The 26,928-nt window shown below is 40.2% G+C and overlaps 1 protein-coding gene across 9 annotated transcripts in view; it reads right to left on the bottom strand.

Annotated features, from left to right (window-relative positions):
* Positions 1 to 26,928, bottom strand: part of ABCA8 (ATP binding cassette subfamily A member 8) — a 92,991-nt gene that overhangs the window by 31,911 nt on the left and 34,152 nt on the right. For 8 of the 9 annotated variants that reach the window (XR_009255382.1, XM_058705484.1, XM_058705485.1 and 5 more), the window contains 14 exons: positions 23,961 to 24,067; positions 22,832 to 23,058; positions 20,646 to 20,787; positions 20,155 to 20,340; positions 18,998 to 19,145; positions 15,902 to 16,070; positions 13,739 to 13,794; positions 12,636 to 12,746; positions 11,411 to 11,586; positions 10,846 to 10,965; positions 10,462 to 10,600; positions 9,560 to 9,650; positions 6,853 to 6,992; positions 2,986 to 3,105 (listed from right to left, as the gene is read on the bottom strand). Coding sequence is in view for 8 of the 9 variants with exons in the window: in XM_058705484.1 (XP_058561467.1) it covers positions 2,986 to 3,105; positions 6,853 to 6,992; positions 9,560 to 9,650; positions 10,462 to 10,600; positions 10,846 to 10,965; positions 11,411 to 11,586; positions 12,636 to 12,746; positions 13,739 to 13,794; positions 15,902 to 16,070; positions 18,998 to 19,145; positions 20,155 to 20,340; positions 20,646 to 20,787; positions 22,832 to 23,058; positions 23,961 to 24,067 (1,932 nt within the window). In the remaining variant the exon portion in view is untranslated. Of the gene's footprint in view, positions 1 to 2,985; positions 3,106 to 6,852; positions 6,993 to 9,559; positions 9,651 to 10,461; positions 10,601 to 10,845; positions 10,966 to 11,410; positions 11,587 to 12,635; positions 12,747 to 13,738; positions 13,795 to 15,901; positions 16,071 to 18,997; positions 19,146 to 20,154; positions 20,341 to 20,645; positions 20,788 to 22,831; positions 23,059 to 23,960; positions 24,068 to 26,928 lie in introns of those variants that run through there. The other variant, XM_058705489.1, reaches the window with a different exon arrangement.

Here is a 26,928-nt window from a genome sequence, read left to right as displayed (position 1 = left end):
TTCCAGTTACTATTGAAGAAGATGTAAAGATCTTATACAAGGTAGGGGTCAACAGTATATTAAAAGAATAATTCAGGGATCTCCTGCTTCCAAGAGACTGTCACCTCTCTTACCAAGAGAATATACCAGTTATTTTTAACCCATCAGATACGAGCATAAAGAAAGTAAAAAAAAAAAAAAAATTTTTTTTTTTTTTCCATAAAGGGAAGACTCATTCCGAGGGAGATGATACCCATGGCTCCTTTCATCCTAGGGGCAAGGGAAAAGGAAAGAACCACTTTAGATATGAATAAGGAGAGGGCATTGAACAAACTCTTATGGTCACGTATGGGCTGGTAGGACAGACTAGAGTCACGTGGTACTCACGTCCCCAAATGAATTTACATCATTTACCAACCCTTTCCCATGAGAACTTCACCAAATACATGGGAACAGCACACCAAAGGCTGGAGATGGGAAGGAAAAGCTGAGAAAGATCTACGCTAAAGTGCAGAGACTCTTTACTTGTGGAAGACATCGTCAAGGTACATGGGGCCTTCCTCTGTGAAGGAAATCCACCAGGGGCTGGCTACAGGACACATGAGCAGAAAGAGATATACTGAGGCAGAATGGATCTTGGCTGGGTACAATACACTGGCATGCTGACATCTGGGTGTAGGGTGGAAAGGTGGAGAGATCTCCCAAGGCATGGTAAGCCATGGTCAAGGATAGAGAGTCAGGTTGACTCCCCAGTAGCAGAAAAGCCGAAACCCCCCCAAAACAAGTAAACAAAAAGTGATAGCAAGCTGAAAATCAGGTAGATATCATTTCTTGTTGAGAAATTTGCATAACAGAGGGAGCTCTAGAATTTTGCCTGTGCTGGAATATGATCTATGTGTCAACAGCAATAACGTCTAGGAAATCCACAAATGTTCGTACATCGAATGACGCATTTATAAATCACCAAGTACAGGAAAACCTTGGATTGCAAGTAACTTGTTTAGTGAGACAAGCAAACGTTTCCAATAAATTTTAACTTGATACATGAGTGGTGCCTTGCAGTACGAATAGAATGTGGTGCCAAGTGTCACATGATCACAACTGAGCCAGTGGTTCCTGAAATTCGCTTTGATAGAGGAGTGCTTTGGATTACAAGTACGTTTCCGAAACAAATTATGCTCACAAAGCAAAGTTTTACTGTATTTCAATAATGTCTCATCAAATAGGGGATATAATTAGAGATGTAAAAATTATTTAAGATAACCAAATAGAGATTTGAGCTGAAAAGTGCATGAACCGATTTTAAAAGTTCACTGAAGGGGCGCCTGGGTGGCTTGGTCGGTTAAGCGTCCGACTTCGGCTCGGGTCATGATCTCACGGTCCGTGAGTTCAAGCCCTGCGTCGGGCTCTGTGCTGACAGCTCGGAGCCTGGAGCCTGTTTCAGATTCTGTGTCTCCCTCTCTCTCTGCCCCTCCCCTGTTCATGCTCTGTCTCTCTCTGTCTCAAAAATAAATAAACGTTAAAAAAAAAAATTTAAAAGTTCACTGAAGGGGCCCCTGGGTGGCTCGGTCGGTTAAGCGTCCGACTTCGGCTCAGGCCGTGATCTCACGGTTTGTGAGTTGGAGCCCCACGTCGGGCTCTGTGCTGACAGCTCAGAGCCTGGAGCTTGCTTCGGATTCTGTGTCTCCCTCTCTCTCTCTGACCCTTCCCCGTTCTCTCTCTGTCTCAAAAATAAACAAACATTAAAAAAAAAAAAAGTTCACTGAAAAAAATAAAAGCTCCACAGATTTCTTTCGGCGGAAGAAAGAAATCAGTGAACATGACCCAAAAGAAGTGAGATAATTTAGTTTAAAGAACAGAAAGAAAACATAATGAAAAAAAAAAAGTCTCAGAGAGATGGGAGACACGATCAAGCATTCTAATATGCACGACCACATATACTGGGTTAATGGGAGTTCCAGACGCAGAGTTTAGAGAAAAAGGGTCAGAAATTATAGTTGAAAAAATAATGGCTAACAACTTCCCACATTTTATGAAAAACATTCACTACACATATAAGAAACTCACTAAACTCCCAGTGGGATAAATGTGAGGTCGACACCTAAAGACATCACAGTCAAGGTGTCAAAAGCCAAGGACAAAAAAAAAAAAAAAAAAAAAAAAAAAAAAAAAAAAAAAAAGGATCTTGAAAGCAGCAGGGGGAAAAAACAAGTTATCGCCCACAAGATATTCTCTGTAAAATCTAAAGCTGGCTTCTCATCAGAAACCAGGGAGGCCATATTCAGAATGCTTGAAGAGAGGGATTTCGAATAAATACATTTAAAATAAATTTAATAAATTTAAAATAAATAAAATAAACGTGCTGACAGCTCAGAGGCTGGAGCCTGCTTCGGATTCTGTGTCTCCCTCTCTCTGCTCCTCCCCTGCTGATGCTCTGTCTCTCTTTCACTCTCAAAAATAAATAAACATTGGGGCACCTGGGTGGCTTAGTCGGTTAAGCGTCCGACTTCGGCTCAGGGTATGATCTCGCGGTTTGTGAGTTCGAGCCCCGCATCAGGCTCTGTGCTGACAGCTCGGAGCCTGGAGCCTGTTTCGGATTCTGTGTCTCCCTCTCTCTCTGCCCTTCCCCCACTCACGCTCTATCTCTCTCTGTCTCTCAGAAATAAATAAATGTAAAAAAAAAAAATTAAAAAAAACATTAAAAACAAAGTTTTAAAAAATAATACATGTTTTGTCTGAAATTGCTCTTGGGAAATGGGATGAAGGCAGCAGTGAGCCTTGGATAGAAGAAAATGGGCCAGCTTTAATAATAAGGCAATATTGGCAGGAAAGGTATAATGTGACAGGAATGCAGTCTGGCTCCATGTATCCTTGTCTAGGAAAGGACCTGATCATCACGGAACCCCACATTTTGTAATCACATCTATGTAACAGTGTTTTACGGAAATATATACTGCACTAGGTGCTGTGAATACCTTGACATGATCAGTCACGCATTTTATTTACCTGATTCATCAACAGCTGATTTTCCTTCTAGTTTCAGGAACACTTCGTTCAAGGTTGTCATGGAAACACCGTAATTCTCGATTCCAAGGCCAGGACACCTATCCAGATCCTCGTAAAGCGCTAAAGAACACGTACAGTAGCAAATCCAAACTATGAAAATCACAAGTGAAGACAACTTTTCATGCGACAAAGCACAAAGGTATGAAATAAAACTATACATTTTAAAAGCTAACATTTCATAGTACGTACTTACTCTTCAAATACTGTATTTTAAAATTTATATTGTGACAGCTCATATATTAACCTCCTTTGATCAAATAATAATTTATAGTCATTTATATTTATGTTAAAATTTCATTTTAGGGGTGCCCGGGTTGGTCAGTTGAGCATCCGACTTTGGCTCAGGTCGTGATCTTGTGGTTTTTGAGTTCGAGTCCTGGCGTCAGGGTCTGTGCTGAGAGCTCAGAGCCTGGATGGAGCCTGCTTCAGATCCTGTGTCTCCCTCTCTCTCTGCCCCTCTGCTGTTCATGCTCTGTCTCTCTTTCTCTCTCTCTCTCAAAACTAAATAAACATTAAAAAATTTTTAAAAAAAATTTTTAAGTTTGTTTTTAACTTAATTATGGTAACTTTTAACATTTAATGAACAGGGGAACTTTGGGTTTTTTCAACTCTAATTAACTGAAGACTCTTTTCAGGGCCATTTGTGCTTTAGCCAACAAAACAGAGAGAACTAATTTTTTGAGGATTGGTATGATGGTACAGAACCTTCTTCAGTTCCAAAAAACTATGTTAAAGGAAGGACACGAATAATAAATCTTTTATTTTTTTTAATTTTTTCTATTTCTGCTTTTGACTGTGGAAGAAACAATTCACAAGATGTCATCAAGAACGCAGAATGGACTCAGGGCATCTTGTCGTAGTGGGAAACTGGAGGTTGGTGCCTCCTCCCACGATGCTCTGTCCCTGTACCCTTTAGTTCGTTGACCAAAGCCACTTTTGCATCGGCCACTGTTCTTAACATAATGAACACTGTCTCTGCCTGTCTGGATCTGAATAATAGCAGCTAATTAAATGAAGCCTGAATTGAAACCTAATTTTAAATCCTAGCAGGATTATAGAAGTCCTGAGCCTTCTACCTATAGTTTCTCCCTGGGCAAAAGGAGAAGTTAAAAGCTTTCTGTCTTGGGGCGCCTGGGTGGCTCAGTCGGTTAAGCGGCCGACTTCGGCTCAGGTCATGATCTCACGGTCCGTGGGTTCGAGCCCCGCGTCGGGCTCTGTGCTGACGGCTCGGAGCCTGGAGCCTGTTTCAGATTCTGTGTCTCCCTCTCTCTGACCCTCCCCGGTTCGTGCTCTGTCTCTCTCTGTCTCAAAAATAAATAAATGTTAAAAAAAATTAAAAAAAAAAAAAAAAAGCTTTCTGTCTTGATCAGAGTCCTATGTATGGAAAGGCAGGAAAGAGGTGAGATTCAAACTGCTAATGAGTGGTTTGTGTCATTCTTCACTTTCCCTAAAATTGGACAAACCTCCTCCAAATTGTAACGACTGTGAAAACACATTAATCAGGATTTGATTAACATCTCGCCCCATGGCTCTAAGGAACGCCTGTGCTGTCGCCATAAAATGTATATGTGAATGACTTTGTGGGGTTAATCTATGTGTCTGTTAACCACACGTATGGCCCAGTTAATTTCTTCCACCATCCAGTGTGGCCCTCCTAGAGGGCCTCTCTACCAGAGAGCAGGTTTTCTGAATGACATACATAATAAGTGCACTTTTTCTTTCTCTTTTAATTCAACTTGTTATGTTGAGCTCATTTTAGATTCCCAAGCAGTTGTAAAAAAAATAATAATACAGAGAGATCTGTACCCTTCACTCTGTTTCCCCCGACGGTAATATCTTAAAAAGCCACAGTACAATGATCACAACCACCCTAGTGAAAATACAATCAAGATACAGCACATTTCCAGGGTGCCTGGGGGGCTCCGTTGGTTAAGTGTCCGACTCTCAGTTTTGGCTCAGGTCATGATCTCACGGTTCGCGGGTTTGAGCCGCACGTCAGGCCCTGTCTGCACGGACGGTGCAGAGCCTGCTTGGGATTCTCTCTCTCTCCCCCTCTCTCTCTGCCCCTCCCCTGCTCGTGCTCGGTATCTCTCCCTCTCAAAATAAATAAATAGACATTTAAGAAAAAGATACAGAATATTCCCATCCCCACAAAGATCATGCTACCCATTTACAGCTGCAACCATCTCTCCTGATTCCATCTTTTCCCAACCCTACGGCAACTATTAATCCCTTCTCCATTTTTATAATTCTGCCATTTCAAGAATGTTCTACAAACTGAGTCATAGTATGTTTTCTTTTAGGATTGGCTATTTCCACTGAGGATGCTTCTCTGAATATTCATCCAGGTTGTTGCATATGCCAGTCGGTGGCTTGTTCCTTTTTACTGCTGAGTGGCAATGCAATGTCATGACAGTTCTAGAATTGAACCATTTACTTGTTAAAGGGCATCTGGGTGGTTTCGGCTGCTGTCTGTTCCAGATAAAGCTGCTATAAACATTCACGTACAGGGGTTCTGTGTGCATATGTTTTCATGGCTTGAAGATTTTCCTCTTATTTATTTTTAAAACATTTTATGGTTTTACCTTTTACTTTTAAGTCCATGATTTATATTAAGCTGATTTCTATCTAAGGTAGAAGATTGATTGATTGATTGATTGATTTATTTATTTATTTTTAACGTTTATTTATTTTTGAGACAGAGAGAGACAGAGCATGAACGGGGGAAGGGTCAGAGAGAGGGAGACACAGAATCTGAAACAGGCTCCAGGCTCTGAGCCGTCAGCACAGAGCCCAACGCGGGGCTCGAACTCACGGACCGCGAGATCATGACCTGAGCCGAGGTCGGCCGCTCAACCGACTGAGCCACCCGGGCGCCCCTAAGGTAGAAGATTTAGATAAAGGTTCACGTTTATGCCTGTGGGTCCACTTGCTCCATTTGTTGAAAAGGTTATCTTTCCTCCATTGAATTGCTTTCCCACTTCTGTCGAAAATTGGCCTGGCGTATCTCTGTGGGTCTGTTTCTGGATTCTCTATTCCGTTCTGTCTACGTGTCTATCACTCTGCCAATATCACACAAACCTGATTATTATAGTTTACGTGGTGCCATTACTCACTCTCTGGCTCAGCACAGACAAAAACCACAGCTGCCTGCTTCAAAAGAGTTGATGGCAGCCCTCCGAATCTCTGACCAGGCTGATCGCCGGTGTCCCCTTTCCTGCAGAAAGCCAGCCTGTGAAGCCTGGGAGAGGTGCCCGCTTTACGTAATGTGCAGACATCAACACAGAGTGTGAAGGAAGAGGAGACATCAGTGGGAGATGCTCCCAACAAAGAAACAAGACAAACTTCCAGAAACAGACCTTCGTAAATGAAGCTTTATGATTTACCCGACAAAGAATTCAAAATGGTGGTCCTAAAGTAAACTTTTATGTATTGGCATAAAAACCCCAAAGCTACCACAAAAATCCTGTCGAGAACGAAAAGGACCAATCACGGGGCTGTTTAACGTAATGGCTAAGCCAGACGTTTTCAACCACTTGTGTTCATTCACAGTTACGAACCCTAGAAGATTCTGCTATGCACCACAGAGGGAATGAATGACTTAAAGAGTTCCCTAAAATGCCCAGACATTACAATGCAACTACTGAAATATAATATTTCCTACAATTGATAAAAACATCCAACCACTGTCTTATTTGCATCATGTTTCAAATGCCTGAACACATTGTAAGCTCTCAATACATGCTGTAAGAATTATCATTATGATTATAAATTTTATTTACACATTTCGTTTCACAGTGTGCTTACCTGGAAATTTACTTGTTCTTTCCAAGGGCAATGTGTAGACAAGTTTTCCTTCACTTTCTGCTGATAATTTGGCATCGGGGATGTGCCGTTTAACCAGCGATGTTATTTTTTCCTGAACGCACATTTCATTCAACTGCAAACTGGTGTTTGAAAAATAAAAAAGAAAGATATATGTTATTTGACACAGTCTTCAATAGCATGAAGACAATGACTTCTATGCAAGAGATAGGCCATTCAAACATGAAATAAAGGGGAAAAAAATCTCAGATCGTATAAATGTAATAGGAGAAGGCAGAGGGAGCTAATCAGAACCACTGGTCAGGTTATTTAGAGATGATGCCCAGAGCAAGTTAATATTGACTCAAGTCCTTAAAAGGAGAACAGCGGCAGAGTAGAGACAGCAGGGACACAGCAGGACTACACAAAGTGGAAAACGGTGAAGATTTTTCAAAGGGAGTTTAATTTGGCGATTCCTGACGTTCAAGGCTGTCCGAAGAACTGGGTAATAGTGATGTCTGTACTCAGTAAGTCCTTTAAACAAGGCTTCTTTAGGGGCACCTTGGTGGCTCAGTCGGTTGAGCATCCAACTCTTGATTTCGGCTCAGGTCACGGTCTCACGGTTTGTGGGTTTGAGCCCCGCACCAAGTTCTGCGCTGACGGCATGGAGCCTGCTTGGGCTTCTGTTTCTCCTCTCTGCCCCTCACCTGCCTGTGTCCTCTCTATCTCAACATAAACAAATAAACTTTCTTTTTAAAAAAAAATGGCTACTTTATTTGATCAAATGCTTACATCGAAACTACGCTTACTGGTGCGTATTAAGAACAAATGAGAATCCCTTTCATTTTTAGTGGCAGTGAAACTCACTGAGAGAATGAAGCAAAAAAAAAAAAAAAACAACTAAATAACACCCCCCAAATCGTAACTGTTCTCCATGGTGCTGCTGCGCCCTGAAATAAAAACAATTTAATAGATACTTCTTGGTTACTTACAACAACTTGTGCTGGGCACCAGAGAGGACTGAGGGAGCAGAAAATGTACCCTCCTCGGGGAGCCTATAGCTCAGAAATGGAGGGCAGTAGGCTCGTTTCTGAAAACGGAATACGTGGTAAATGTTTTAGGCTTTGCGGCCAGTGGGTCTCTACTGCAAATCTTCAACATTGCTGCTGCAACGTGGAAGCAGGCCACGGGCGATACCTAAATACCTGGGTATGCAGGGATCCTGACCATCGTTTTTTACTTAGAGAACACGTTCTGTTTCGATGCTCTGTACGAGGTGCGACGTCATTTGCTCTTCTCTAACCTTTACTTGCAACTGGGAATTGTTATGCCCACTTTGTCAGCGAGGAAACCGAGTTGCAGAGAGCTTAATTCATTTCCAAGAAGCAACTCAAACAATGTGCCTGGGGAAATGAAACACCGGGACGACACACGGAGCTGGAAGATTAGCAAAAGCTACACGAGACAGCATTCAAATAACTCCATAGGACGAAAACAGGCGGGAATCGACCCAAGAAAACTGCCAGCCTCTGGAAATAACCTCGGACAAGGGGAAATGTAAGTCACGACAGGCGTGTGCAATGAACAATGTGTATTTTTTTCTTTTTTTCTTGAGAGACAGGGAGAGAACAGGAGCGGGGGAGGGGCAGAGGGAGGCAGAGAGAAAATCTTAAGCAGGCTCCATCCAACCTCAGTGCCGTGCCGGACATGGGGCTCGATCCCACGACCGTGAGATCAGTCTGAGCCAAAATAAAGAGTCAGACACTCAACCAACTGAGCCACCCAGGCGCCCTGCATATTTAATTTTTAACTAAAGGCGAGTAATATGGAAGTCACAATAGGGTGGGCCACACCAGTTTCATATGACAACAAAATTTGGATTATGATAGATAAAATGGAGTCATTAATTTTTTTTGTTTCTTGTGTCATATATATATATATATATATATGTAAATATATATATATATTTATATATATATTTAAGTTACAGATGCCATAAGTTAGAGCTATACTTTTGACAAACTGACCAATTCATGAATAAATAAACATTAATTTAAAATACAGATCTGGATATTAGACTTCAAAGTTAAAAATATCCAGATTCAATTCCTGGCTCTCTCACTTACGAACCTAGGGGCACTCTACGTTTATCTATAGAATAAAAATAGCAATAGTTTCTATCTCAAAAGACTCAAGATTTAAATAAAACGATGGTACACATCTTCTCTCTGAATGACTCCATCAACCCCAGTTGATTGAAAATAATGATAAAAATAAAATGAAGAGGACGGAGAGAAGAGCACATGAACAGCACCACTGAGAGATCAAGTAGAAGCAAGGAGCCTACTCAAGAAACGATGTTAACACGTGGGTGAGGGGGGAGAACGGTGGATAATACCACGTGTCAGCCGTGAAAGTTCCCTCAATCCAAACCTTCCTTAACAGCGTGCTGTGGATGGATTTTCTATCACATTTATCTCGGCTTTTTGGTTACCTTGTATTTTCAGTCTCTAAAATCTACCCGTCAACCTGTCTCCTATATACAGACCAATTCCATATATGTGTGTAAATATCTCCACATATGCACATGCAAATATCGGTGTGGGACAAATCAAGAGTTTCACCTGTGCTGTAATGTATTCATTCCATCAAACATCGTGCTTACATCATGTGCCTTTCTCAGTTTCCCAGCCTCCTCATGTGGCTCTACCTTAAGTGATATCCAATGCCCCATTTCTTCTTGAGGAACAGAGAAGAGCCTGCACACTTCAGCTTCCCGCTGGAGAGAAACACTTTCCGATCTGAAAAGGAAGAAGCAAAGAAGAAAGTTTCGTAAGAAGTCGTCCCCTCTTTCCCAAGAGGTAACCACGATTCTACTCTAATTTAGGAGCTTCCACATTTTCTTTATTGTGTGTGTTTGAAGTTTATTTGTTTATTTGTTTGTTGGTTTGTTGGTTTAGAGAGCATGGGAGTGACAGCAAGAGAGGGAGAGAATCCCAAGCAGGTTCCACGCTGTTAGAGCAGAGCCTGAAGCAGGGTTTGACCTCATGAACCGTGAGATCATGACCTGCGCTGAAATCAAGAGTCGGACGCTTAACGGACTGAGCCACCCAGGCACCCCTGCATTTTCAAATACAGCGCTTCATAAAAACTCATTGAAACAGGCACACTTTAATCTTACTTGTAGACTTTAGCCTATTGTTTTGCCATCTAACCACTCCGGGAGGTTATGTGAATACGTCTTCTAATATAGACTGTTGTTGCACTACCTATTTTAGTGGACCAAACCACTCTTCGAATATGTCAAGTCAGTGTACCTTAACTTTGAGTAAAAGGATTAATGTATTAGAATACAGACTCTCTCTTCACAGTAATTGAGTTTCCTGGCAGATTATGCCCTTGTAACATCAAACGATAGAAAATTCTAGGAGACACACGGACAAGGTTGGGAGTGAGACTCGTCGGGCCCAGTTCATATCATTACCAGCTGTTCGGACTGCTAGGTACAACTAGATGACCAGATTATAAAATGCAGCTGCTCAGGATACAAATCCATATTTCCCAAGTCTCATAAAGACCTCATGATGACACTTAAAGGAAATCGGCAGTTACCAGCCAGGATGTCAGCCTCATCCATGAACTGGGTACTAAAGAGGACCACACGGTCTGCTTTCCACTCCTTCAGGAGGTTCCACACAAGGTGCCTTGAAAAGGGATCCAGTCCCGCAGTTGGTTCGTCCAATAGGAAAACCTACCGAGGAGGGACGTATATAAAGTGTGTTTCCAGTAAAGCACAGTTCTTCCAGAAAACACGCAGAAACCACATTACTTACATATTTAAAAGGATATGGTAGTTAAGATTTTGTTCTTATATTTCATGTTCTATCATCAATCCCTTGGCACAGATGTCCTTTGCAAATAAAAGGTTTGGACCACTACCAAAGTTTCATTTTTGAAATTTTGAATTCACCTCCAAATTTAGTCTGACTTACTTACCTGAGGATCTCCTAAAATGGCAATCGCAAAGCTGAGTTTTCTTTTCTGTCCGCCACTTAAGTTTTGAGCAAGGACGTTCTGGATGTTTTTCATCTCCAACTCCAGCAAAACTCTTTGTATCTAACCGAATAAGAAGCTTTATGTCACAAATCAAGATTTTGTTTCTTTTCTTGTTAAATTTGAAAACGCAAGGCTGTAAGGTGTAATGGCTCAAAGCATGGAACCTGAGGCAGGCTGCCTGGATTTGAATACAACTCCACTTTAACTAGCTGCATAATCTTGATCCTGAACCTCAGTTTCCACGTGTATAAAATGGGGATGGTAACAGTACTTATTTCTAAGAGGGGTTGTGAGGAATCGGCCAATTATTCTCTTTGAAGTTAAGGATACTGCTTGGCACACTGTAAGTTACACATAAATGTTAGATGTTATCTAAGTTCGATTTCGTCGAACACTTATATGTGATTTGCACCAATATGATTTAATGAAAGCATAAAGAACTCAGTACAAATAGAGTTCACAATCTCTTTTTGACCCATACATTAATTCTAACATGTTTCTGTACCTCTTTGTCCAGTTCATGCGGCCGAATTCCTTTTATTTTAGCAAACAGCCTGAGATTTTCTTTCACGGTGAGGAAATCAAAGTGCACGTTGGATTGCGGACAAATCCCAGTGAGCTTGCTGACATTATCGAGGTCAGCCATTTCTGAAAGCTTATTATTATAAATGGTGACTGAACCTATAATAAAGGTTAAGAGTTAATATCAGAGGAATGCTTGAATTGAGATCTTTCTAGACAGACTCTTAATTATAGAGAACAAACTGATGGTTACCAGAGGGGAGGTGGGGGGGAATGGGTGAAACAGGTGATGGGGATTCAGGGGTGCAGCTGCCGTGAGGAGTACTGGGTGTTGTATGAAGTGTCGAATCACTATATTGTATACCTGAAACTCACTTTACACTGTATGTGAACTAACTGGAAATGAAACAAAAACTTAAGAAAAGAAAGATCCATCTAGATGAAAAATCACTATATATTTATCAATTACATTTTAGATACACGATTTTCTCTCCAAGGTTTATATAACGTAGGCATTATGAACTTCTGTTTTGGTCATGTGGTATACTGGAAGAAAACAGAAAGTCCCATCTGCAGCTTTATCATCAAGATGTTATCTATTTTTTCACCCTTCACATTTAGGCTTGGCGATATAATAAACGATCTTAGGAAACGTGATCCAGGCAGAGGCTGTGAATTTGCCTCCACCCTGGGATGTATTTGCCCTCTCTTGGCTTCTGGGCTCATGGACCCCTGGCTGAAGAATCCTGACCAGACTCCTGGAAGATGAAAGTCCGTGTAAACAGAGAAGAGCAGCATTCTTAACTGAAGCCCCACATACGTGAGTGAGGCTATGCCAAAACATCCGGGACCAGACAACTCAGTCCAGGCGGAAACACGAGCCAGTCAACCCACCGAATCGTGAGAAATGATAAAACATCTTTATATTAAGCCATTCATTTTGAGGATGCTTGTTATGCAGCAAAAGCTAACAGGTACAAGTTTGAATGCCAAAGGGTAACTTATGATCAAGAAACTGATTCTCACGAAAGACTCAAATTTCATATATGTATCAATCCAGTATCGCATACCTCTGTAGACTAACACTATGAACTAACTTCCATTTGTCCACAGTTATTTGTGTTTGTGATTAACGATCAAAAGGACTTTATAGTAAGAGCTGATATCTATATATATACGTCGACCTGACTTTGGGAAAAACCTCTTACCTTTGGTGGGAACTGATAGCCCACTAAGAATGTTTAACAGTGTTGATTTCCCGGCTCCACTGTGACCAAGTATTGCAGTGATCTGGCCTTCATATATGTCTAATACCAGACCTAGATAGAAAAAAGAAAGGAAAAAAGAATGGGAGAAAGGAAGGAAGGGAAAAAAGTAGGGCGACAGGAAGGAAAATAAAATTACAAACAAAACTATATTATGGAACTAATGGACTGCCTTTTTATTTCCTTGAATGGCCATGTTTTCTAAATATGAATGCTCTGAGTTGTTACATTCAAAATAAAAATAATAAAAGACGCATTTGGAAGTTTATAGGTCTACCCTGTTCTGAAATTTTGAAATTACTTGGTTTCACAGCAGGAAACATGTCTCATACTCCTAGTATGAGACTCCTGTCTCATACTCCTATTGCCTGGCATAAAGTAGGTGGATGTGAATATTTATGGACTAAACAACAGATTAATCATTCAGTCGATCACTATGTGACTAATGTTCCTTTGAGATACATTGCTTTTTTGTTTGCACAGCAGAAGAATATATAATCCCTGCAACAGCTTTGGAATTACCTTAGAAACGTTTGGATTTGTAGGAAAAAAAAACCCCAGGATTTCCTTAGAGTACCTCAGTATTACACAATACATCTTTCAAGTGCATATATTCTAATGCATCATCAATCTTTTTTCTAACTTTTATGCAAACTAATGTGTTGGAAAGGAAATTTTATCTTGTGGCTCAAATGACTCATTACATATTTTTTTTTTTTTACATTTTATTTTTGAGACAGAGAGAGACAGAGCGCGAGTGAGGGAGGGGCAGAGAGAGGGAGACACAGAATCCGAAGCAGGCTCCAGGCTCTGAGCTGTCAGCACAGAGCCCGACGCAGGGCTTGAACCCATGAACCGTGAGATCGTGACCTGAGCCGAAGTCAGTTGCTTAACCGACTGAGCCACCCCGGGCGCCCCTCGAATGACTCATTTCAAATCTGAAATGCCACCAGTGATTGCCCACCACCACCACCACAACCAACAAAATTGAATTAAAAGGAGGAAATCAGTATCAACATTATAACGAAGCGTTCTTCTTTTCTTACCCTTCAAAGCCTCTATTTTACCCTTTCCTTTATATTCTTTGGTAACATTTCTGATTCTGGAAAAACAAAAAAAGAAAAGGAAAGATATTTCAAGGTGTGACAATTTTCTTCAGCTTGTCATTCTTGGTTTGGTTGCCGGGACTGGATGAATCTTATCTTCAGGGTACAGGAAGGTATGAGATTTCACCCTCATAAAGTCATGCTTGTGTGAGAGAGAATCGGCTAGAATACTGCTTCCCAGTCCCGGCTGCACATGAGCCTCACCTGAGCAGTTTTATACATTTACCTATGCTTGGATCCCATTACCAGTCCTTCTGATTTCAAAGATCAGGGTATGGCCTGACATTAGTACTGAAAACAGGGATCATCTCCAAACTGCAAAGCCAAGGAAGCTAGACCGACAGGTTACATGGGCATCTGATACTGAAAGGTTCATTATGCAATACTGGCACAGGTTATAGGTATCTTTGGTTATCTGAGGTCAAGGTCTCCAGGAGTAGGTTAAGAGGCACAAGGGTGGAGGAAGGAAGACAGGCAAAGATTGTAACAGTGATGGCATGGGCTTTACAGTCTTATACAGAATTTAGTAGCTGTTGCCTTAGTCAATGTACTTGTTCCAGGTAAGTTTCAGCTTTTGCAACCTCAAACTTTTGAGTGTTTTAGGGTTGTGGTGGAGGCTGAGTAACATAGTTCATCTTGCATGCATTGTGCTTGGTTCATGGTAAACGGTCAATAAGCATAAAATGATATCGGTTAGATTATGTTGATTATGATAATAGGAAGGAATAGAATCAACATATTCTGGGTGCTATTACAGATCTGGAACGCTAGGCACTTTATCTGTTTTATTCTAGTGGGTAGTAAATATATAATCCATCAACTCAATGAAATTTATGTTTCTTATTGTATCATCTACGATTCTTCAAGTGACTCGGGTTCCATTCATATTGAATTGTTCGATTAGCTTCTTCATCTCTGTTTTCACCCCATTTACTATCACTCCACAGCACTTGTAGTTGGGTGAGATGCCAAAGAGATAGAAGAAATACAAAAAGAAATTGAATAAAGATTAAACAAATAGAAAACAGACTAAATTAAGCAGATTAAATAAAGCCATTGCTCTTCTCCCCCCAGCCGCTCTGCTGGAGGTTCAACCCAGCTTAAACCATAGGACAGATGTAAGGATAGAAGAGAAAAATGGAACAGGCTGAAATAAAAACTGGAACAGGTTCTAGAAGCTCTGTAGGCTGAGGTCATCTGAGACCATTCACGAAGGACTGACGGGTGGGGGGGTCACTGACGGACGAGTAAGATATGAACAGTCAGGGATCTGGAGGACTTTCTTCCTATTTTCTTATTTGGAAAGAAAAGTTGCTAGCACCAAGCAAAACACACATTGGGAATGAAGACGTGCAGGACGCTCTAAGGCACATCTTCCTCAATTCTCCTTGGGTCTATCTCCAGATCCTTTCTCCCTACCTCTCCCCTACTCTTTCATTCTCTTTGAAAAGGCAATACGTAGAAGAGGAAAGAAGTTTAAACAAGAAAAAAGAACAGAGAAAAACATAAGGAGTATAAAAAATGAGGTAGGGCAAAGTGTGAATAAATGAGACCGGGCAAAGAAATGAGAGAGGCTACGGACGGAGGGGAGAAACAACAGATAAAAGATGGAGAATACAGGCAGGGTTTTCGTTGAATTATCTTTGTTGGTGCAATCTAAATTCGAATTTATTAATTTTTTAAGTTTATTTACTTATTTTTTGAGAGAGAGAGAGAGAGAGCGTGCATGCACACTAGCATGAGTATAGGGGGGGCAGAGAGAGAGGGAGCGAGAGAATCCCAAGCAGGTTCCACGCTCAGCACGGAGCCCAACGCGAGGCTTGAACTGAGGGACCGTGAGATCATGACCTGGGCCGAAATCAAGAGTCGGACGCTTAACCAGCTGAGCCACCCAGGCGCCCCCTAAGTTAGTATTTGATGTAAAAGCCAACGATATAAGATAAAAAGGGTTAAAGGAATTTTTCTTTAAACGTGAACTGGGAAATGACGAAGGTAGTGTGGAGGTTAGGTCGGAGCCGTCTAGAGGGCACAAAAGAGAACTGTGCTTGCTTCAGGTGCTGTTAGTGTCTTCGTCTTGGCCCTGTTCATTTGCATCCTTGTTACCTGATGGCTTCTTTGCCATGGAATTCTGGAGACACTGGCTCAAAAGAGTCATTAGATGAAGGATCAGAATGTATTTCATCTTCAAGGGCCACACAATCAGCTTTTGGTTGCCGTGACCAGAAGGAAGACTTCAGGAAAAACAAGGGGGGATATTGATGTCCATATTTATCTACATGGCCAGGAGACAATTAAATATTGGGTCAGTCATCAGTTTAAGGGAAAGAGTCACCCTAATAAAGCAGAGCAATAGGACCCCTTTGCCCATAAACCTGAACGTGTCATCAACAAAGGTAATGAACATATTTTCCTTGACATGTGTAGTTTCGTCAGGAGAAGAAAATCACAAAGATGTCTCTATTATGATAATTGTTCCCATCAGAGAAAATGAAACTGGGATTTGAAAAAGTCCAGGAGGAATTTAAGTAAATGTGAGGACTTTTCTTAATCCCTAGAAAGCCAGATATTAGAATACAAATGCGAGATATGCTAAGCATCCTGAATGTTATGTTAAGAGTCCAGGTGTCGTGCCCCCCATGCCCCCCACAAAGGGAGAAGAGATTCGGAAGCCACTACTGGATACAAATATTCCAAGAGAAAACAGAACAGGATTATAGGAATTAACGAAAATAGGGGACACACTGTAAGAAAGGGCGAGAAAAGGGGCAAAACAATTTATTGAAATTTAACAGAGTGGAATTTTTCAAAAAGCTACTTTGGGTTTATCCTCTATTTCATACCCAGATAATAACTTTCCTCTGAAGCAAATTTACGATTCATGAACCTCTTTCTGGAAATTAATCCACAGTGTATTTGCATTTAATTATCACCTCTGTTTCCCTACATGTTAGGAGACATTATGAAATACAAAAATTGTATTTCCCTAATATTCTACAAGTGACCTCCAGTGTAATGATGATGGGCTTTCAAATTATGTGTACTTTTCATGTGTTGTCATTCATTCGTTCATTCAATATTGACCAAACACTCTCTATTCACCTGCCATCTGATATATAATTAATCGTATCTCTTTCCTTTGATTAGGAAATCTAAGCAACGAAAGCACGTAGCTGTATTGGGTTCGTTCTACCACCAGATTTACTATTACAGAATTCTGTCGTTTTAGCCAGTTAGTTTTCCTTTCTCTCATTCATATTTCTTATCTTTAAAAGAATTTTGAACAAAGTCAGCATTTGGATTCAGGCTTACATTCAGGCTTAATGAATGATGATGCAAATAATTCTAACCATATAACAAATGTTTTAGCCAAAATTGTAGATCCTGGCATCTACTATTCTGGACTCTTCTAAAGGGCAGAGACAGTTAGTATTATTAAGGGATTATCTAAGAGCAACGACATGATCAATTCACTGCCTCAAGATGTTTCTCTGCACCTTTGCCCTCATTCTTTCCCCTTTGTCCCTTTGTACAAGTGATTAATCCTGGACTTTTTAAAAGAGAGAGACAGCGCATGCGGGGGAGGGGCAGAGAGAGGGAGAGAGAGAATCCCAAGCAGGCCCCTCACTGTTAGTGCAGAGCCCGACCCGGGGCTCGAACCCATGAAACCACGAGTTCATGACCTGAGCCCAAATTAAGAGTTGGACGCTTCACTTACTGAGCCTCCCAGGCAACCCCCTTGACTTTTTAAAAACCTATTCGATGTGTTGATTTCATTAGTAACTTTCATAATTTTTGCAGCTTTATTGAAGTATGATTGACAAATAAAAATTGCATACATATACAATGTGATGTTTTGATATATGCATACATTGTGAGGTATTACCACCATCGAGCTAATTAACATATCATTACGTCACATGGTTATCAAATTTCTGCGTGCGTGTGTGTGTGTGTGTGTGTCCTGAAAATACTTGAGACCTATTATCTTAGCAAATTCCAAGCATACAATACATTATTATTAACTACAGTCACCACACTGTATGTTAGGTGTCCAGAACTTAGTCATGTTATACCTGATACCTGAGAGTTTGTACCCCGTGACTATCATCTCCCATTCCTCCTACTCCCCCCGCCCTCGGTAACCATCATTCTATTCTCTGGTACCATTCCTTTGACTTCTTTAGATGTCACGTATAAGTTAGATCATGCAGTGTTTGTCTTTCTGTGTCTGGTTTCTTTCACTGAGCATAATGTCCTCCATAAGGTTCATCCACGTTGCTGCAAATGGCAGAATTTCCTTCTTTCCTAAAGACTAAATAAGATTCCCTATATCTCACATTTCCTTTATCCATTCCCCCGCTGATGGATACTTAGGTTGTTTCCATATCTTGGTTACTGTGAATAATGGCCGAAATGTGTGCAGGAGTGCAGAGAGTGATTTTCTTTCCTTTGGATATGTAACCACAAGTGGGAATGCTGGATTATGTGGGGTGAAGAAAGCCTTGGCATTCGGTTTTGAACAGCAGATGCACAGGTGCAGACACGAACCCCGCCTGTGACTGACTATAAAAGGGGGGAGAAGAAAATGAGCTAGCATTTCGACCCCAACTATTTAGGAGTCCCTTGTGTGCGTCAGATACTGGGGTGGGTGCTTTGCTGCCTCTGTGAATAACACAGATCATTGCTTTTATGAACTCATATTCTTTTAACTTGCAAGGTGATAAAAATAAAATTTACGACCTACTGACTTCCCTATTGTGACACCCTGGGCAGATTTTTAAAAATATAGATGCCCTGGTCCCACCACTGGTGAACTGAATCAGAATCTCTCAGAGTTGAATTGTGCTTGGTATTTTTTAAGTTCTCAAGGTCCTTTTTACATACAGCCAGGGCTAAGAACTGCTGAGCTAAGTGAGTATCACGCCAGACCCATTTAGGAAATAGCCTTCTAAGCAAGTCTTTAAAAAGAAACAAACTATAAGCTTAAACCATAGTGGAGTTCAAAGATCAGTGATCCTATAAACAAAATTTAAGCTGTAGTTCTGACCAGTCAAGTAGCAAGAAATAACTAATTGGGCCATTGGCAATGACCTTGTTTATTTCCTTCCTGTTGATGCCCCAAACAGTTTTTCAAATATAAATAACACGTGTGTTAGGAGATTTGTTTTAGGAAACAATGTTCGTTGTGTCACTACTCACTTGGCAAAATTTTCTCAAAATAAATCGTCAGTGCCATATAGAGGAAAAGATCAAAAGCCAACATGAAATTTGTTGCTATGATCGGATTTGAATAGTCTGATGGATCAGGAAATGCATTAGAATTCAAGTCATTCTCCAAACGTAAGAGCTGAAAATTAAAAAGAAATTAATTTAAGGAACTTAGGTTGATGATAAATTTTGAACAGTTCAGTTTGGCAGAAATATAAAATAGCTACTTTTTGCCCTATCCTGGGAGTACAAAGTTGAATGAAACTGCATACGTTAAAATTCTCAAATCTTTGGAAGGCACAGGCATGTGACCAAGTATAACGAAATTTAGTAATTACTGTGATTCAACTATGTACCAAGTGAAAATGGAGCATTAGGAGGAGGAAGGGAAGTATGGGAAAAAATGACATTTGAGCTTAAACTTAGATAAATTTTTACCAAATAGGACAAAGGTATGGTCCTGCTCGAAAATTACTACATGAGTTCATGCTCTTGGGGAAAAAAAAAAGAAACGCACACAAAAAAATTGGTGTGTTTAAGGAGAACCAGTGGAAAAAGTGGGCTTGTCTATAATGTTCAAGTTAATGGGTCTTCTATAATTAATAATCCTTTCCTTAAGAATTATGTATGTAATGATCAACATTGCCATTTAATTGGAGGGACAGCAAAGTGAGTTCACGGTGAGAATCAGATAAAGACAAAGGACATTTGATGAGCAGAAACGTAATTCACTGGTCAATTCATGTATTTTCAAGAGGTTTTTAACTTGTAATTTTCTTTTACATGGTGCTTTGGACCATCAATCACTAAACTATTCGATTACTAAGTCAAAGTACAAACTGGAATAATTATTTAGACTTAGATTTGCAGCATCAGATACATATTTAATTAATAGCCAAAGGAAATGCTTTAGATTGTCTCTAATGAATTATATATTGATCTTCCATTTTCTCACTCACCAAATGGCTTATTTTGCTGAGCTCAGTGTATCCAAAGCTTTACAAGTTCACCTTTGCAATTTCCAAGTGTTGTGCACTGGGGCTTTAAATCTTACAATGCTCATCATAGAGACGACGATAGACAACTGAATTCCAGAGGGGAAAGATGCTTAGGAAATGCCATCAATAAACAATTAGACTGTTTCTCACCTGGGCCATTCCAAGAGTGAAGGCAAAGGGGCTCAGAAAACTTAAAATCCACTCCAAGGATGTAGGAAGGTGCCTGTACAATGCCGTAAATCCCAAACTCCCCCAAAAGACGGTAAGAAGGAACACGACCAGACCAGTGAGGAAAGATTTCTTTACCAAGACGCTCACGAGAAAAGCCAAAGCTATCTAAAATGAGAGAAGATCCATTTGCTTGATATTTCTCTAAGGATTATCATTAGCAAAAACAAAATAAGGGATTTAATACACAAAATTAGAGTTACATCTTTTTTGTCTATAATACAAAACTATTCTCTACAAATTGCACTATAAGCTGGCATTACAAAACACTATAAATCACATATATAGATGTTCTCAGGCAAATAGCCGACAGTGATGAAAAGGGATATGGAGAATAATTAACCTAATTGGAAACCAACACTTGATCCTTAGGGTCAGAGCTGAATGGAAAGCAATTTAATTCACCAACTCACCAGAGACAGTCCATAGAGGAAAAAAAGGATAAAGATCGCCACGAAGCCAGTCAGAAGGACAAACTGGACAGATTTTATAACAAGTGTCAAGAAAAGCGCCATAACAAAGATGAAGGCAGCATAGAGTAAACCCCAGGAGAGCCTAATGTGGAAACAAGATTTTATTTTAGTATTTCCTGTTTCATTGAAAGGAGGACCTGGGATCGATCCTAACATTATTCATCGATTCACTCATCCTTTCGGTAGATATTTATTGAGTTTTAGGATATGTAAATACAAGGAAAATGTTTTGGGGAGAATTCTCTAGGAATCAGGAATATTCGTCTTCCTAAAATTAATTTCGTAAATACACACCCATAAATACATGCACACACACGTAGCATTGTGGAGAAAAGGAGAAAATAGCCTTCCAGTCTGATTGATTTTGGTTCAAACATTTTTCTCTGCTGTACTCGTACTCTGTGACCTCGGGCAAACTTTGTAACCCCTCATTGTTTTGTTATTGCTCTGGACAATAGGAATAATATTACAGTATTAGATCAATGAAGTCATGTCTATTCAGGACCCTGTCCTAGTACAGAGTAACCCCTCCATGCATCTCCGATTTTTTTTTTTTTTTTTTTTTAGTTTTAGTTTATTTATTTACTTTGAGAAAGAGAGGGAGAGACAGAATCCCAAGCAGGCTCGGCGCTGTCAGCACAGAACCCAACACGGGGCTTGAACTCATGAACTGTGAGATCATGACCTGACCCGAAATCACGAGCTGGATGCTTAACTGACTGAGCCACCCAGGCGCCCTGAATCTCAGATCTTTTCTCCTCTCTGGGGCCTGTCTAGGGGTGAGGAGCTTTATGAATTTCCTCAGAGTTAAAAAAAATTCCTCCTTATGTGTAGTGCTGTCACTTTCTCTCTTTGCGGAAGCTTTCTTCTTTCTCTGGATGCATACACCAAAAAGTCTACATACTAGGTCTCTAACTCCATCCATTTACTGTTAAGATAGGATAGTTCACTTTCCTTTCTTCAATTCTTTTCTCATGTGGATTAATATTCTTTGAAGGATATAATGAAATAATAAAAGACAAAGATAGCAGCAAAACCAACAAAATAATAGCCCACACATAGAGCAATTACTCCATGCTGGACCGTGTTCTACAAACTTAGCAAATATCAAATCACGTTATGCCCACCACAGCTCTATGCAGAAACACCATTATTTCCTTCATTTTATACACAAAGAACTTACTGAACAAAGATGTTAAGTAACTATGTTTCAAGTCCAGGCATCGGGCTCTAGAGTCATCAGATTTCACTGCTTGGCCATACTTCCCTCCAATATTAACTCAATAAAGAGTTCAATAGGGGTGCCTGGGTGGCTCGGTTAAGCATCAGACTCTTGGTTTCGGCTCAGGTCATGATCTCACGGTATAGAGTTCAAGCCCAGCATCAGGCTCGCTCTCTCTCTCTCTCTCTCTCTCCTCCTCCCCTGCTCGCATGCTCTCTTTCTCTCAAAATAAACAAACTTATTTCAAAAAGAGTTCAATATTAATCTATAGGATTTTCTTCCAGATTCCAAATTTGTCGCCCTTCCCGTATTCCGCCTGGCCTCCTAGTGTCTCTGTTATTTTACCTTCTCGTGATGAACATCACGTCTATGCTTTTTCAGTCATGCTCAGGTTCTCTCTCAACACAGGGCTTTGTCCATCCTTGGAATTACCCAGCTTCCAAGATTTTAAATTCAAACTACACAGCCCCTATTCACCATCTCATACAGCTGACTTGTTCCCCCAAATATATCGATCATGCTAGATCTTTAGTCTCAAGAGAGCTCCTAATCCTTGACTTCTTTTTTCCCCTTTCAGTACCATCCTGGCTTGAATTCCACTGCCGCCTGGCTTAGATACCCAAATCTACCATTATCTACCTTGAGTCTCTTACCAGTAGACTCAACGGCCATCCCTCACTATTTCTACCTCACGGCCACCTCACAAACCCAACCCTGATGTTTCTTCTTCAGTCCAAAAAGCCTAGTAATCCACAGCCTTATCCTGACAAGCGTTACATCAAGGAGAATTTGCCCCATTCATAGGGAAGAGCTGGAAAATCATTAAGTCTGAATACTGATGCTTTGAAGAAGCCCCCTTTCCCCGAATCCCGACATTTACTCATTTGTGCTACCCTTTACTCACCAGAAGGCCGAATCTCGAAGACCCATCATCCTCATCAAGCCCTTCATCTTCTTCCTCTCCTTTGTAACGTTAATAGACGCATAATAAATGAAGGAGGAAAAGGAAATGATGCAGAAGAAAATGAAGAAATCAGTGGCAACACCTCCTTGATAAACAAAAGGATGTATCTTCATATTTTTTCCAGTGACAGACATCAATTCCTCCATTACTGAATGATTTGTTGTGGTCTGAGGAAATACATCAGTAAACAAAATCTGTATTTTAATGGATAGCATGTTCGTTTCCTTTTCAATCGTCTGTTTTCCTCTGAATACGTAACTGGTCGGTCTGGCTGTGATGCTAGCCTAACTTTTTACTCCCTTCTTCCACCACTGGCCCACTTGGAGCCTTGATTCCAGGCATTCTGAGGTTCGCACAGTTCTCCAAATTTACGGTGTGTTTTGTCACCTCCCCGCCTAACACTGCCCTATAATGTGCTTGAAGTGCCTTTATGACCTTATGTACTTGGCAAATCTTACCTTAAGCTTCAGTTTTAATGTTACTTCGATTAGGAATTCTTCCATGGCATTCTAGGCTGAGAAGTTTTGCTTGTTTACTTACAGGGACTTTCTTTATATCTCCTTCTCCCATTCTACTAAGATTCTTATTAAATGCCTGGCTTCCTGACAAGGTTGAGTCCTTGGGAGAGAAAATTTCTCTTCCATGTATGTCTATTGTCCCCATGGCATATCAACTTAAATAAACTTCGATCTAAAGAAACCAGTGATCAGAGCACCTGGGTGGCTCAGTCAGTTGAGCATCAGGCTCTTGATTTCGGCTCGGGTCATGATCTCACAGCTTGCGGGTTCGAGTCCCTCATTGGGCTCCATGCTGTTAGTGTGGGCTTCTCTCCTGGGTTTCTCGGGATTCTCTCAGTCTCACTGTCTCTCTGCCCCTCCCCCCGCTTGCACACACATACTCTGTCTCAAAAATAAATAAATAAAACTTAGGAAAAAAAAAAGAAAACGAAACCAGTGATTAAGCGAAAGAATAAGGCTACCCATTTCTGTATTCTTCCATGAAACTTTTGAGGCTTCTCATACCGTTAATCTGCATGGAACGTTAGTTAGCTGGGAACATTCGTACTCACTTCTATAATAGCAGCATTGATAGCGGCTTGAAGAGCCAGAAAACCTTTTTCCCAGTATTGTGAAACTTGGCAGCTAACTTCTTCAGTACCCATTTCAAAACAATGACCTTTAAGGAAAAAAGATGATGGATGGTTTCAGCTCTGATCGCGGGAGACAGTGCACTTTACAATGGCTACAGATTCCAAATGTTGTTTTGACTCAAAGCCTAAGAAAATATAAATGGGGGGGGGGGCGCCTGGGTGGCTCAGTCGGTTAAGTGTCTGAATTCGGCTCAGGTCACGATCTCGTGGTTTGTGAGTTCAAGCCCTGCATCAGCTCTGTACTGACATCTCAGAGCCTTGAGCCTGTTTCAGATTCTGTGTCTCCCTCTGTCTCTCTGCCCCTCCCTTGCGCTCTCTCTTTCTCTCTCTCCCTCTCTCTCAAAACTAAACATTAAAAAATTAAAAAAAAAAAAAAGAATCTTGTTGAGCTCTTCTCTTCACGATTTTGTATTGTCAAAACAAAATCTTTTTGGGTTTCCAAAGATTAGTAGGTCTCATACGGATTGAGAACTAAAGCTTTGCCTAGCATTAAATACATCACAGGCAGTAATGAGCAACTGGGAGTTTGGAGGGCATGACCTACTATGTTTAAATCATGTCAATCGGAACATCTTTTGAAGAAAAAACTCTTACCAAAAAAAAAAAAAAAAGAAAAAGAAAAAAAAGCCTATCAGTCCATTGAGTATGAAACTGCATTAAAGAGACACTATTTATGGGGCACCTGGGTGGCTTAGTCACTTAAGCGTCCGACTTCGGCTTGGGTCATGATCTCACAGTTAGTGAGTTTGAACCCTGCATTGGGTTCTGCGCTGAGAGCTTAGAGCCTAGAGCCTGGAGCCTACTTTGGATTTTGTGTCTTTCTCTGTCAAAACTAAATAAACATTTAAAAAAAGAGACATTATTTAATATGAAAAATTAAAATTGAATATTGGAATTATGTGTAAGTTTCATTAAAATTTTAACCCTTTAAAAATCATTTCAGAATAGCTCAGGCCCAAAAAAGCTCAGGGTACATATGTACCCGTGGCCAAATTTTAAAAATAAATAAATCATTACAAATACAATTGCAAACCCCAGTATATTGCCTAGGATCTCATTGCTTTTCCTAGCACAAAGTTCCTAATTGGCTCACTGCTTTCCTGAACTTTGTGTTCACGCATGCTTTTAGGCTTTTACAATGCATCTCAAAACTATACATGTAATTTAAAACTTTTGGGGCATCTGGGTGGCACAGTCAGTTAAATGTCTGACTTCTGCTCAGGTCATGATCTCATGACCCGTGAGTTCAAGCCCTGCATTGGGCTCTATGCTGGCAGCCAGAGCCTGGAGTCTGCTTCCAATTCTGGGTCTCCCCCCCTCTCTCTCTGCCTCTCCCCTACTAGCAATCTGTCTCTCTCTCTCAAAAAAATAAATAAATATTAAAAATTTTTAAAAATTATTTATATCTTGCATCTCATTACAGTGATCGTTCTGTATTTTGTTTCATTTATTCTATATTACAATTTTGAAATTTATGGCCTTATTTTTTCATCTTATGATTGTGTAGAACCACATTGAAAGAAAATAATTCAATGTATTTATCCATTCTCTTATTGATAATTTGGTTAGGTTTTTTTTTTTCTTTTTACTATTGCGAAGAAAAAACAAGGTTACTGCTATGAAAGTCCTTATATACGTCTTCTCATAATATGTGTGTATCAGTCAGGATAGTCTACAATATGCCTAGTAACAAACAACCCTCAGATCTCAATGTCTTTTCACAGCAAAAGTTTACTTCTCAGACTATAGATTCAGCACAGATCTTTGGAAGGAGGGGTGCAAGGTCCTCTGTTTCACATCTAAGGGTCCCAAGGTGACAGGGTTTCTATCTAGCTTGCAGAAGTATGTGAGGAAAGGTTGTAGAGAACTCACATCTGCTTTTCAATGCCTTGAGTCTAGGTATCTAATTATAGCTAAAAACAATTATTCTATGCCCTCAGGAAGGAGAGGAGAATAGGCTGCAAATCTTCAATAGGCATGAGATTTTCCCTAATAAAATTCCTATGATGCTGGGTTACAGGTTATACACATCTTCAAAGTAAAAATAAAATTTCTCAATTTTTGTGGAATTCAAATACTTTATAACAATTGGATTTTCTTTGTTACAGATCCTTGTCAATACTTTGTATTGTTCTATTTACTGTTCTTTGCCAATCTGGTTGAACGTGGTTTCAAAATGCATTTGCCTGAATGCTAATGGAGGCAAACATCTGTCCATGTGTTTATTCTGGATCTGTGTTTCTCTTTCTACAAAGTTCCTATTTATATCGTTCACTTCTTTCCTATTTCTACGTTTTTTCCCCCTTATCTATCCAAAGAAAATCTTTCTATATTCTGGTTATTGACCTTTTGTTAGTTTTGTTTTTTAAAAAAAATTTTTTTAACGTTTTATTTATTATTGAGAGACAGACACAGAGCGTGAGCAGGGGAGGGGCAGAGAGAGAGGGAGACACAGAATCTGAAGCAGGCTCTAGGCTCCGAGCTGTCAGCACAAAGCCCGACGCGGGGCTCGAACTCAAAAACCACAAGATCATGACCTGAGCGGAAGTCAGATGCTTAACCGACGGAGCCACCCAGGCGCCCCATTGTTAGTTCTATTTGTATAAACATTTCATCACAAGTTTTGCCTTTACTTTTCACTCTCTCTCTGAGGTCTTTTGGTGAAGGTAATTCTTTAATTTTTATCTAGTTGAATTTAGCTGTCTTTTCTTTTGTAGTTGATGCATTTTTTGCTTTAAGAATTCTATTTTATCCAACAGTTATAAATATACTCTCCTATATTGACGTCTAGACAGTTTATAGTAATTTGTTTTCCATTGAGTTCTGTACTTGGAATTGACTGTTAAGTATAAGATAATTTCATTTTATTCTTTATGGAGAGAGAATT

The sequence above is a fragment of the Neofelis nebulosa genome, chromosome 16 (genome assembly GCF_028018385.1).
Source record: "Neofelis nebulosa isolate mNeoNeb1 chromosome 16, mNeoNeb1.pri, whole genome shotgun sequence".
Taxonomy (NCBI): domain Eukaryota; kingdom Metazoa; phylum Chordata; class Mammalia; order Carnivora; family Felidae; genus Neofelis; species Neofelis nebulosa.
Note: the sequence above shows the minus strand (reverse complement) of the source record. Positions and strands in the feature narration are given on the sequence as shown.